At 50.1% G+C, this 14,191-nt stretch overlaps 1 protein-coding gene across 2 annotated transcripts in view; it reads left to right on the top strand.

Moving 5' to 3' along the window:
• Positions 1 to 14,191, top strand: part of asrgl1 (asparaginase and isoaspartyl peptidase 1) — a 60,711-nt gene that overhangs the window by 29,047 nt on the left and 17,473 nt on the right. For both annotated transcript variants that reach the window (XM_070884322.1, XM_070884321.1), the window contains exons 6-7: positions 4,276 to 4,394; positions 7,046 to 7,156. In XM_070884322.1, the coding sequence (XP_070740423.1) occupies positions 4,276 to 4,394; positions 7,046 to 7,156 (230 nt within the window). The remainder of the gene's footprint in view (positions 1 to 4,275; positions 4,395 to 7,045; positions 7,157 to 14,191) is intronic.

Below are 14,191 nucleotides of genomic sequence, written 5' to 3'. Positions count from 1 at the left end.
CTTTACAGGAATGAGGGGTGACTCAGCGGTGGGCGCGATGAGATCCATCGCCTCACTGGCGATGGACTCCAGATCTTCTCCCGCGTCCTCCACTGAGTCCCCGTCCCCCTCCGGGAGGTCGCCGCCAGCAGCCGGTCCGTCGACCGCACGAGGTACGGCAAACGGCCCGGCTGCTCCATCCGGCCCTGGCTCTGCCCCGATCCCACCCCCAGGATCGTCGGCAGAGGAGTCCCCACTGGGCTCTTTTAATTGTGTTGCCGGGTCAGGAAGCGGCAGTGGAAGGGGTTCCTCCTCCGCCCCAGGCACCGGGGAACATGGAGAGACCTGGTCGAAGAAATGCTCCAGGTCCTCCAAGTCCTCCAGCTCCAAAGTTGGGGGCGAGGGTCGGTGTTCTTCCCCCTCCCCGCCGTCACCGTCAAATTTTAAAAAAAATTCTATTTCTGCCGGATCGAGCAACTCCCGGGGGATGTTGGTTAATAGCTGGGCGGGCTCAGGTTCGGCCTGTTCGGCCCCAACCCGCCTCAGTCCCCGGGACGTTCGACCCAGCAGTGACGCATTCCTCCGCCGGCCCCACGCCCCCCCACGACAGGCAGATCTTTCTCGCCATCTCCGGGAGGCAGAGGCTGGGCAGCCTCGACTGTCTGACCCTCTCCGGGGACAGATTCCCCCCCGCCTACGACGCGGTTTAGGGGCGCTGGTGGGGGACGCAGGACACGCGGCGGGCACCGACTCCTCCGCGGAGGGATGTTGTTCCCCCTCCACCTCATTGGAGCAGCGCCTCCTTTTTTTCCTGGGGGGGCGCGGAGGCAGGGAGAACTCCATGTCTGCTGAGGCCTCCTGCTCCACTCCCCCCTTTTGTTTTGCTTGCCCGCGCCCGAGCCCCTCTACAGTATTGGTCGAGGGCTCGGGCACGGGCTCAGGACACCCCGCGCTCGCCGGTGACAGGGTTGGGCTGAGCACGGTGATGGGACTGTCCGGCGCACTGAGGGGACTGGCCTCGAGGTGTCTAGTCTTCCTCTGCGCCTTCCTTCCGCCCGGATGCTCTCCCTCCCCCCCCGCCGGAGGCCGTGAAAACAAAGGCCTCCGACGATGCCCGCGCACCTACGGCTCCCGGTGCGTGGACGCTACTAGGGGGAGGGGTGTCGGCGGCGCCAGCCTTGGCCGCCTTCGGTGGCTTGGCGGCCTTGGAGGCGGGGCAGTTCTCACGAACGTGCCCCACCTCCCTACAGGCATGGCACCGCACGCCGTCCGACGTCCAGAAGACGTGGTAGGCAGTCCCCTCGTGCACCACGTTGAAGGTGCCCTCCGTCGTCTCCTCCCGCGCCAGCCGGACAAAGAGCTGGCGGCGGAAGGAGAACATGTGGCGCAGGCTGTTCTCCCTGAGGCCAAGCGGTATGGGGTTGATCCCTGAACCTTACCTCCCCCAGTTGCTGTAGGTGAGGGAGGACGAGCTCAGTGGGAACAAAGGGCGGGACATTCGAAAGAATGACCCTCTGCGCGGTGGCCTCGAGAGGGTCCACCAGCAGGAACGTCCCGTCCATCGTGAGCCTCTTTTCAAGGGCCAGGGACACCGCCCGCTCCGACCCCAGGAAGAATACAGCCTTCCCAGACATCTTGGAGGCTGCGACAATGGCCGAGGGGCCGACTACCCCAGCCATCGCCCGCACGCACTCCTCAATGCTCATAGTGGGGTGAGTGTAGCTCTTGACCCCATTTTTTTTCGTAATAAGTCTGAACGGTGGCAGGGCAGCATGAGGCGCAGTGGATGCAGACGTCGCCTGCGCGTACGTCCTAGCTGGCCCTGCCACCGGCGTGGATGGAGTCGCCATCACGGGGTCCCTTTAAGGGCTACACCCACCCCAAAGTCACAGGCCCTAATGGTCTTAATTGGCCTCGTTGATGTTTGAGCAGAGGGAGCTCTTAATGAGGCACACCTCTCCCCTAGTTGATGATTGGGGAGGGGCCTTGCTCCCTCTGCTCAGTTGTCTTATAATTGATTTTTTTTAATTAGGAGGAAAGGGCTCTCAGAGCGAGAGGGGAGAGAGAGAGAGAGAGAGAGAGGGGTGGGAAAGAGGGAAGCTGTGAGGGGAGGTCTCCCCTCACAGTGATGGGTGGGTGTTGCTGGGGTGCACCCACCAGATGGTGAAAGAACAAAGTCTTTTGGATGGTCTTCGGGTGGGGGGAGAAGATGTCTTCACCTGGGGCAGCTGGAGCTACCCAGGCATAGCACTCCCAACGATGTTAATTGGGGTGATTAACAAGTCTTCACCCAGGTAGCTCCAGCTATCCCAGGCTAGGCAATGAGGGAGGGGTGCTTCAGTCGTGTGTGGGGCCTAGTTGTGGGCAAGACCCCCACATACACTTCCACACACACACACCTCCCGCGATGTTCCGGCCCTCGAGCAAATCTTCTTTCCTTCCCCCACCGATAAAACAAAGTCTGATTGGGGAATGCACCAGTACACCCACCTGTAGAATGGTAAAGTCTCTCCCTCCTTCCACATTGGATGTATGATATTCTTTTCCCCCTCTCTCCAACTCTCTGTAGCAGTCGTAAAGTTGTTGAAGTTTTCTGCTCTCCTCCTCTCCCTCTGCATGAAATGATGTAGTAGCAGGCCCCTTCCTCCTCTTCCTGGGGTGTTGTACAGGGCTTTCCAGGCCTCAGGCAGGAGCTAAAACAGGGAGCTCCTTCCCTCACTGCTCCAGGCTCCAACAGCTCTACAACTCTTTTTTTTTGCGGGGGGGACAAAATACACGTTCGATCAAGTGCCCCCCCGATCTGGGGGACACTCCAGACACTTAACTATCCCTTTTTAAAAAAGTTTTTTGTTTCTTTTGTGGTTTTTTTTGTGATTTTTTTTTGGGGCATTAAAACCATATATTTTACAAGTGCCCCCAAGAAAAGGGGAGGGCCAACAGCTCTACAACTCTTTTTTTTTTTGGGGGGGGGGAACAAAATAAACATTAAATCAAGTGCCCCCCCGATCTGGGGGACACTCCAGACACTTTTAACTGCCCTCTTTTTTTCATATTTTTTTGTTTTTTTGTGTGTTTTTTTTGTGATTTTTTTGGGGGCATTAATATATATTTTATAAGTGTCCCCTATAAAAGGGGAGGGGCCAACAGCTCTACAACTCTTTTAGAGTAAACAAAATAAACATTAGATCAAGTGCCCCCGATCTGGGGGACACTCGAAACATTTCCCAAGGCCCTTTTTTTTGTAGTTTTTTTTTTGTGTTTTTTTTTTGGCTCTAAATCCATAATTTACAAGTGCCCCCTATAAAAGGGGAGGGGCCAACAGCTCTACAACACCTGTGAGCATACTCACAGGTACATACATTACAGTTGCCAACTCTGGTTGGAGGTGTCCGTGAAGATTTAAACGCGCGAGGACCGATTGCGGGAGGTCTGCAAATGGCTCGAAAGGCTGAATGGCCTACTCCTGCACCTATTTTCTATGTTTCTATGTTCTTCAGTGTACTTGTATAAAGCGCTGGGTATTTTAGCTCTTGGTTTCACCACATGACTTGAACATATAAAGTAGGCTGATACTTCAGTGCAATACTGAGGGAAACGTCACACTATCAGAGGTGTTGTCTTTTCGAGGAGACATTAAACTGCCTGCCTGTTTAGTTGTTCATTGAAGGTCCCACGGGACCAGAGCAGGGAGCTCTCCCAGTGTCCTGGTCAACATTCTTCCCTCAACGAAAGCCACCAAAAATATTAGTTATTACTTACTGTCTGTGGGATCTTGTTGTGTATACATCGGTTGCCATGTTTGCTTACACAGCAATAGTGAGAGCACTTCAAAAGATTGGGTGTGAAGTGCTTTGGGATATCCTGACGACACAATAAGCTCCTGTAGAAATGCAAGTTTTTTTTCCTTCATGAATTGATGGGACAACCTTTGATTTTTCAGGAGAATTTGTCCTGGACAATAAGACTTGAACAAGAAAGAATCTATATCATTTATCTTTAAAAATTCCACACTGTGCTTACAGTTGTTACTGGATTAATGATTTTTACATCCGATAGTCTGGTTTGGAAGCAGGGTGTCTGGGAATTTCTAAAGTGTAAATTAGATGGCAAAGGGGTAACTTTCCAACCCTGAGCTACCAGTGGAAAGCCTCTCCTGCCAAGAGCGCAGACTAGTCTATGAAGTGATTTTAATCGAGTTCTCTGCTTGACTTGTTATAATGACAGCACAATACTGTCTCTTAGTTTATATGATAAATAATCTCTTAACCTTGACCTTTGATTCTTTCTCCAACACAGAGAGCTTGGGACGATTGGTGCTGTTGCACTCGACTCTGATGGGAACGTGGCCTGTGCCACATCTACTGGAGGACTGACCAACAAGATGGTGGGCCGGGTCGGTGATACTCCCTGCATAGGTACAGTATTTCCACTTGTTTCTTGCATACATAGGATTACATACCCACATTGACTATAAGAGTAGTGACGTCTTACTGCAATTATACAGGGCCCTGGTAATACCGCACCTGGACTATTGTGTACAGTTTTGGTCTCCTTACCTCAGGAAGGATATACTTGCCAGAGAGGGAGTGCAACGAAGGTTCACCAGACTGATTCCTGGGATGGGGGGATTGTCCTATGAGGAGACATTGAGTAGATTCGGCCTATATTCTCGAAAGTTTAGAAGAATGAGAGGTGGTCTCATTGAAACATACAACTTTCTTACAGAGCTTGACACGGTAAATGCAGGGAGGATGCTTCCTCTGGTTGGTGAGTCTAGAACCACAGATCACAGTCCCAGAATAAAGGGTTGGCCATTTAAGGACTGAGATGAGGAGAAACTTCTTCACTCAGAGGGTGGTGAATCTTTGGAATTCTCTACCCCAGAGGGCTGTGGATGCTCCGTTGTTGAGCATATTCAAGACAGAGATCGATAGATTTTTGGATATTAAGGGAATCAAGGGATATGGGGATAGTGCAGGAAAGTGGAGTTGAGGTAGAAGATCAGCCATGAGCTCATTGAATGGCGGAACAGGCTCAAGGGGCCGCATGGTCTACTCCTGATTCTAATTCTTATGTTCTTATACACAGGATATACAGCACAGAAACAGGCCGTTCGGCCCAACCAGTCCATGCCGGCGTTTATGCTCCATTCAAGACTCCTCCCATTTTTCCTCATCTAAATCTATCAGCATAACCCTCTGTTCCCTTCTCCCTCATATGCTTGTCTAGCCTCCCCTTAAATGTATTGATACTATTCGCTTTAACCACTCCCTGTGGTAGCGAGTTCCACATTCTCACCACTCTCTGGATAAAGAATTTTCTTCTGAATTCCCCAATTCTCTGAATTGCATGTTATTACTAAATTACAAAATGCATCTGGTTTCTAGACTGGGTTCAAGTGCTGTATATATGTACCCACAAATGCCCAAGAGAACTCAGCAACTATACATCTCCCTCTGAACTTTCAATAGGGCGGGGGAATGGGGGGAAACGAAGGGTGAGAGAAAGGGGAATCCCGAGGGCGGGAGGGGGGAAACCCGAGGGGGGGGGGGTAGAGGGGCAAACCAGAGGGAGGGGGGAGGGGGTGAATCCCGAGGGAGGGGGGAAACCCGGGGGAGGGAGAAATCTGAGGGTGGGGGGAGGGGGAAACCCGGGCGAGAGGGGAGCGGAATCCCAAGGGAGGGGGGAAACAAAACCAAACCTCATCTTGTCTCTGGTTCTTTTGCCAACTACCTTAAATTTGTGTCCTCTGGTTCCTTCTTATTTACTCTTATCAAAACCAGTCATGATTTTGAATACCTCTATCAAACCTCCTCTTAAGCTTCTCTGCTGTAAGGAGAACAATCCCAGTTTTTCTAGTCTCGCCATCCCTGGTACTATTCCAATAAATCTTCTCTGCACCCTATTTAAGCCCTTGATATCCTTCTTAGACTATGCTGCCCAACATTGAACACAGTACTCCAGCAAGGCCCAAGTTATGATTTATCAAGGTTTTGGGCAACTTCCTTGCTTTGTGCTCTATGCCTCTGTTTATAAAGCCAAGGATCCCGTTTGCTTTTTTTTAAAAAAGGTTTGTTCAACTTGTCCTGCCTCCTTCAAAGGGTCTCTCGTTTCCTGCACCCCTTTTAAAATTGCACAGTTTAGTTTATATTGCCTCTCCTCATTCTTCCTACCAAAAGTGTCAGCTGTGGCTCAGTGGGTAGCACACTCGTCTCTGAGTCAGAAGGTTGTGGGTTCAAGTCCCTCTCCAGGGTATTGAGCACGTAAATCTAGGCTGACACTTCAGTGCAGTGCTGAGGGAGTGCTGCACTGTCGGAGCTGCCGCCTTTCGGATGAAACATTAAACAGCAAAGAACGACTAAAACAAAAGTGATAAAGAGAAGGAAGATAGGTTATGAACGTAAATCGAGGCCTTGTCTACTTCTCAGGTGGATGTAAAAGATCCCATGACACTATTTCAAAGAAGAGCAGGGGATTATCCCCGGTGTCCTGGCTGATATTTATTCTTCAATCAACATAACAAAAAACAGATTATCTAGTCATTATCACATTGCTGTGTGTGGGAGCTTGCTGTGCGCAAATTGGCTGCCGCATTTCCCATATTACAACAGTGACTACACTCCACTACACTTAATTGGCTGTAAAGCGCTTTGAGACGTCCGGTGGTCGTGAAAGGCGCTATATAAATGTAAGACTTTCTTAATGCATCACTTCACACACACACATATATATATATTATATATATTCTTAGCCCTATGAGATGCATGAACTCAGTATGAATTAATTTACGTTATCTTCCTGGCAGCTTGAGCTGAGGAGAGCAATTTGGGGGGCAGAATCTGCATTCTTCTGCTTTGTGATGCAGTGCACCTTGGTAAACCACCAGCTCTTCAGAACTGGATGAGTTGCAGAACGTGTTGCTGTGTGCCATGTCTGTGTCATGCACAATGGTCAGATAACATACGCCCAACTCTCCATATGGTGATTGGTCCCTGGAAGCCTTTTGAATGCAGTATTTCATATCGTGTAGAGCCAGGTTTGAGTTTACATGTGTTTCTTTGGGCAGGAGGTGGAGGCTACGCTGATAACCAGAGCGGTGCAGTCTCTACCACAGGAACTGGGGAGGCAATCATGAAGATGACTCTGGCCAGATTGATCGTGTTTCACATGGAACAAGGTAGTCCAGATTTAACTGCAGATCAATTGAATGGTATGTGGTGTGTAAGTGAGTCAGTGCGATGCACAAACTGGAGAATCGAACCGTGGCCTAATTTTAAGACTATTGGGCTCAATTTTCCCCAAAGCATTTTTTTGGCGTACTTGAAGAGTTACGCCCGATTTTTTGGGGGGCCTAAGTACAGCAAAAAAAATATTCTAAGTTTCCCCGTTGGATTTCTTCATTTTGGTGTGGTCTAACCCGACCTTTAGTTTTGGGGGTGGAACCTTGATCTGCACCAAAAAGATCAGGCTGCCATGGTAACCAAGGACACAATGCGAGCTGAGGCTGCAAAGTGAAGCATACAGCCAGCTCCCAACACATTAAAAGAATTGAAAAACACATAGCACCACCTTACCTCCAATCCCGCCCAAAGAGCTTGCTGGTCCGGTCCCATTCTCGGTCCCCATTCTCCCGGTCCGGTCCCATTCTCGGTCCCCATTCTCCCGGTCCGGTCTCGGTCCCAGGTGACGGGAAGGAAACTAGAAAGCCTCTCTCTCTCTGCTATGTGTTTTTCAATTCTTTTAGTGTGTCCGGGCATCTGCTGCGCCGATTTCCTTATCTGCGCCAATTTATTTAACTCTCCAGAAGGTTTTTCAGCAGAGGCCACATACACTGGCCTCAGCACAACTGAAGTAACTCTCAGCTGGCCAAACTTCCCTAATTGGAGTAGGTGGCTGGTTACGCCCCCTTTGGCTGAAAAAAAAACTGACCTAAAAAAAATCATAACTAACTGAGTTACACTGGTGCAAATTGATTGGGGAAACTGTGGTTTTTCAACTTGGGCCAAAAAGAGCAGCCTGCTCCAAATCACCATGGAAAATTGAGCCCTGTTTCTTGAAAATCCTCAAGGATGCAGTGCCAACAGTAACTTCAACATCGCGCTGGTTGGTGCCTATCCCCCATTGACCCCTTTACAGTACGCCAGGTCAGTGGGAGGTCACCTCATCTGTATGGAGCTGTGGGGGGAGGGCCAGGGGGAGGGACTTGCACTACTAAGGGGACATCTTGGGTCCCTGCCTACCCCAGGGAGGTTACCGCATCATCCTTGTTACCCTTCTCTGTGCGTTCTCCAGAGCCACAATGTCATTCTTGAGGTTGACCCACTAAAATTGTACACAAGACTCCAAATGAGGTCTCATTAAAGCCTTATACAGTCCCATTACCTTGGCTCTAGTTTTGTACTGAATACTCCAGACAGTGCAGCCCAAGACCTTGCTAACTTTAGCTGCAGCCTCCTGCCGGTGTGCTTGGATTTTTAGTCAATGGGTGTTCCCTAGTCTTCCTCCTTGCGACCTTTAACCCTCACCCACTCAAGCTGTAGTCTACCTGAATTCTTTGCGCCTATATGCCTAACTACACCCTTGTACATCTACTGAAAGCCCCTGGGCTGAGTTCTGGAATCTCTATAGATCCAGTTGTAATCTATTTCTCTCTTCTAAGGTCCTGTGTTTACCATGCAATTTGGTATCATCCACAAATTTAATTGTCGTACTATCTATGCTCTCCTCTATTTCGATGATGATTATAAATAAACTACCTCAACTCCACTTACCCGCCCTATCCCAACCCTTTGATTCTCTTAGTGTCCAAAAATCTATCTATCATTCTTGAATATACTCAATGACTGAGCACTGACAGCCGTCTGGGGCAGAGAATGCCAAAGATTCACAACCCTCTGAGTGAAGAAATTTCTCCTCATCTCAGTCCTAAACAGCTGACCCTTTAACCTGAGACTATGACCCTCGTTCTAGACTCTCAAGCCAGGGAAAACAAAGTGATGGAAGGGGTCATCGACAGTGGTATCAAGCGGTTCATACTCCCCAATATCCTTCTCGCCATTGCTCAGTTTGGGCTCTGCCAGGACTACTCGGCTCGACACCTTGTTGCAGCCTTGGTCCAAACATGGGCAAAAGAGCTGAATTCCAGGAGAAGAGGAGAGAGGAACTGTCCATACAAAAATAAACAAATCACCCTTGTGTATTCCCTTAGTGTGCCTTTGTCTCTCCTTGTGCTCCTACGAGGTGCTTTCCCCAGTAGCTGCAGCATGGGTGATGGAAGGCTGACTGACTTTCAATTGAGGAGACGGCAGATGGCCTTGGAGGGCGACCTCGAGCAGCTCTGGGCCGAGAAGGCCCGGCTTCAGACTGCACCATCGCAGCCTGGGCTGCAGCAGGCTGTGCTGATGGCTGACAGGCAACAGCAAGGGCACTGGCGGAGTGGCAAGGGCGGGAGCATGAATGCTGTCATTCTGAGAGAGGACAGCAGGGTCGTGCTCCATGGAGCCACTGTCACTCCCCCGGGGCGGTGCCTCAGCAATCCTAGTCATCTGTTGGAGGACAGACCGATGGGCTGCTGTAAGACCCTGAAAGCCCCTTTGAACACAGGTATCCAGAGCCATGATGGCAGAAGTCAGACCTTTGGTGGAAGCTGCTTGTGCTGCAATGGAAGCTAAGGCATCAGCTAACAGATGTTGCATCATGGTTGGGGCCATATGTGTGTTGATGGAGTTGGCTGCCCATTCCATGTTGGAGAGGATGGGCGCCAAGCTCTGCCCAAAGCTTGTGCCAAGTTGGTGCCAGACTCCTCCATACACCTTGATAATGAACACAGGCTTTCTGGCAGGCATTTGGCCGTGTACACCCATCAGCTTCTGATACCTGGTCCATCGAAATCCTCGTCTGAGTCCTCTGCAGCAGAACTCGTGTGCGACCTCACCCTCCGGTGAGTTGGCACCTGCCCTATCCCTTTTCACCTGTCCTGGCTCCTGCATAGTTGTGCTCGGTGTCTCACCACGTGCAGGTCCCTCCTCTATTCTAGCCTCTAACTTACGCGCAATGGTCAGTATCTGAGCTAGTAGCTGTGACTGTAAGATCGAGGGACGATGTTTCTTCATCTTCATTGTCTTCTTTCTCTTCCTCGCTTGCCTGGACAGGTTCCAGTTCTTGGGTATCCGAAATGAAAAAAGGACAAGGGTTGGGCTGTGGTGAGGGGAGAGGGGGAAGTAAGAAGTGCATGCTTACACCCTCTGCAGCCTCTCAGTCAGAAGAGATTGCGGTATGAGGGAGAAGTGAAATGTGAGAAGGAGGATTGGGCTAACAGATACCCTCATGATCAATTTCTTCAGCGCCACCAGTGGCTGTGGTCTCGGAGATGCCCCTCCTCATGATGGCCAGCACCATCTCCTCCACAGCTGTTAAAACACGCAGAGCTTGTCCTCCTCCAGCTCTTTGCTGCTGCCTGCCACCTTCTCTGGCAAGAAAGAGGGAGGTATATCGGTCATTGGCGTTGGGTGATGTGGCTGTCATGGTTGACTAGCTGCCAGTGTATACATGTTGTGGGTGTGAGGCTTGCAACGCTGCTAAGTATGCGAGTGTGAGTGAAAGCATATGAATGTTGAGTTCTGATTGATAGATATTGTCGGTAGGGGATTGATGGGGGTGTGGTGAATTGAGCAGTGGATGAGACTATCGATGCAGTTGGTCGGATTATAGCATTTGAAGATGCAGTCACTGATCTTGACAACTCGTGTGAGGTCATTAAACTTCTTCCTGCACTTCATCCATGTCATCATCATAGGCAGTCCCTCGAAATCGAGGAAGACTTGCTTCCACTCTAAAAGTGAGTTCTTAGGTGACTGAACAGTCCAATACAGGAATTACAGTCTCTGTCACAGCTGGGGCAGACAGTGGTTGAAGGAAAGGGTGGGTGGGGAGTCTGGTTTGCCGCATGCTCCTTCCGCTGCCTGCACTTGGTTTCTGCATGCTCTCGGCGACGAGACTCAAGGTGCTCAGCGCCCTCCCGGATGCTCATCCATGTACTTGCAGTAACACTCCTGGCATTGATATCCATCGCTATTCCTTCTCACTGCCTTCTGAGCATGTGTCTGGAGGGTCTCCTGGTCCCCTGTGGACATCTCTTCTCCATTCCACCTCTCCCACCACGGCCTCTAGCGTATTATCAGAAAACCTCAGTACATGCTCGCTACCATATTTAGCCATTCTTCAATCTTTGGCAGTACAGATTCAGCTCACACAGGTCTGTTACCACTTCCTGCGGCCAGAATGCACCTGTCCTTTAAGAGGTGCAACCTGCCTTTAGGTAACACAAACCACTTGCGTTACAGTGCCCCGTGCTGATGTATGCAGCCGATGAACCTGGGGGTCCTGGTGCATGAAACACACAAGGTTAGTATACAGGTACAGCAAGTGATCAGCCAATGGAATCTTGGCCTTTATTGCAAAGGGGATGGAGTATAAAAGCAGGGGAGTCTTGCTACAGTTATCCAGGTATTGGTGAGGCCACACCTGGAATACTGTGTGCAGTTTTGGTTTCCATATTTACGAAAGGATATACTTGCTTTGGAGGGAGTTCAGAGAAGGTTCACTGGGTTGATTCCAGGGATGAGGGAGTTGACCTATGAGGAAAGGTTGAGTCGGTTGGGCCTCTACTCATTGTAATTCAGAAGGTTGAGAGATGATCTTATCGAAATGTATAAGATTTTGAGGGGGCTTGACAAGGTGGATGCAGCGAGGATGTTTCCACTGATGGGGGAGACTAGAATTAGGGGGCATAATCTTAGAATAAGCAGCCGCCCATTTAAAACTGAGATGAGGAGGAATTTTTTCTCTCAGGGGGCTGTAAATCTGTCGAAGTCTCTGCCTCAGAGAACTGTGGAAGCTGGGACATTGAATACATTTAAGACAGAAATAGACAGTTTCTTAAACGATAAGGGAATAAGGGGTTATGGGGAGTGGGCAGGGAAGTGGACCTGAGTCCATGATCAGATCAGCCATGATCGTATTGAATGGCGGAACAGGCTGAGGGGTCATATGGCCTACTCCTGCTCCTATTTCTTATCTTCTTATGAACAGCGTGGTTAGTGCTGGCTGCAGGCGCAATCATTTAAAACAGCAGGCAGCACAAATTTAACCTACTGTCTGCATTGTAGTGAACAGACGTGGGTTAGTCATGCACCGCGATCCCTGCACCCGTTCTCAGGTCGTATCCAAGTTCTCCCCCATTAGCTTATTTAAATAATCATGGAAATTACACTCAGTAACATGACTTGACCTTGATTTTGGCCCCATATCCCTCCGCCATCACCATCAAGCCAGGGGACCAACCCTGGTTGAATGAGGAGTGCAGAAGAGCAAGCCAGAAGCAGCACCAGGCGTACCTGAAAATGAGATGACAACCTGGGGAAGCTACAACACAGGACTACATGCATGCTAGCGACAGGGCTCAGCGACCCCATAATCAACGGATCAGATCAAAGCCCTGCAGTCCTGTCACATCTAGTCGTGAGTGGTGATGGACCATTAAACAACTAACGGTGGGGGAGGAGGCTCCATGAATATCCCCATCCTCAATGATGGTGGAGCCCAGCTCGTGAGTGCAAAAGACAAGGCTGAAGGATTCTCAACCATCTACAGCCAGAAGTCCCGAGTGGGTGATCTTTCTCGGCCTCCTCTTGCCATCCCCACCATTACAGATGTCCGTCTTCAGCCAGCGGCTGATTGTACTTGGCGCAGCAAAGGCTGTGGGTTTCGACAACTTCCGGGCTGTCATGCTGAAGGCTTGTGCACCAGAACTAGCCGCACCTCTGGCCAAGTTCTTCCAGTACAACTTCAACACTGGCATCTACCCTACAATGTGGAAAATTGCCCGGGTATGTCCTGCCCACAAAGACCAGGACAGGTCCAACTCGGCCAATTATCGTGTTTATAAGCCTACTCTCAATCAACTGCAAAGTGATGGGCAGAGTTGTCAAGAGTGCTATCAAGTGGCGGTTACCCATTACCTGCTCACCGATGCTCAGTTTGGGTTCTGCCAGGGCACTCGGCTCCAGACTTCATTACAACCTTGAATCAAACATGGGCAAAAAAAGCCGAATTCCAGAGGTGAGGTGAGAGTGACTGCCCTTGGCATCAAGGCAGCATTTGACCGAGTGTGGCATCAAGTAAACCTAGTGAAACTCAAGTCAGGGAGAAAACCCCAGTGGCTGGAGTCATTCCTAGCACAAACGAAGATGGTCGTAGGAGGCCAATCATCTTGGCCCCAGGACATCGCTGCAGGAGTTCCTCAGGACAGTGTCCTAGGCCCAACCACCTTCAGTTGCTTCATCAATGACCTTCCTGCCATCATAAGATCACTGATGATTGCACAGTGTTCAGTTCCATTCTCAATTCCTCAGAAAATCACCTTGCCCATGACATTCAAAAACATATCAACATTCTGGGGGTTACCATTGAGCAGAAACTCAACTAAACTAGCCACATAAATACCGTGGCTACAAGAGCACGTCAGAGGCAGGGTATTCTGCAGCAAGTGCCTCACCTCCTGACTCCCCAAAGCCTCTCCACTATCTACAAGGCACAAGTCAGGAGTATGATGGAATACCCTTCACTTGCCTGGATGGGTGCAGCTCCAACAACACTCAAGAACTTTAACATCATCAAGGGCAATGCAGTCTGCCTGATTGGCTGCTCAAGTAGTGCCTTAAACACCCACTCCCTCCACCACCAACACACCGTGCTTGCAGTGTGTACCATCCAGATGATGCACAACTCGCCAAAGCTTCTTCGACAGCACCTCCCAAACTCACGACCTCCACCACCTTGAAGGCCAAGAGCAGCAGGTGCAGGTGAACACATTCATCGGCAAGTTCCCCCCGCCCCCCCACCCCCCCCCAAGTCACGCACCATCCTGAGTTGGACACATATCGCCGTTCCTGCATTGTCGCTGGGTCAAAATCCTGGAACTCCCCAACATCATTGTGAGAGCACCTTAACCACACGGACCACGCGTGAGTTCAAGAAAAAGGCTCATTACTATCTTCTCCAGGGCAATAAATGCTGATCTTGCAAGCACGCCCATATCCCTAAAAATGGATTTTTAAAAAATTGAATGGATGGAAAATCGTGTTGAGTGTGCTCACAATTCCTTGACATAGGCGAGGCTCCATATATTTGTACAATTTACTCCTGAATTGGT

This window comes from Pristiophorus japonicus, chromosome 7 (assembly GCF_044704955.1).
Source record: "Pristiophorus japonicus isolate sPriJap1 chromosome 7, sPriJap1.hap1, whole genome shotgun sequence".
NCBI classification, from domain to species: Eukaryota; Metazoa; Chordata; class Chondrichthyes; family Pristiophoridae; genus Pristiophorus; species Pristiophorus japonicus.
This window is presented reverse-complemented; position numbering and strand designations above follow the sequence as displayed.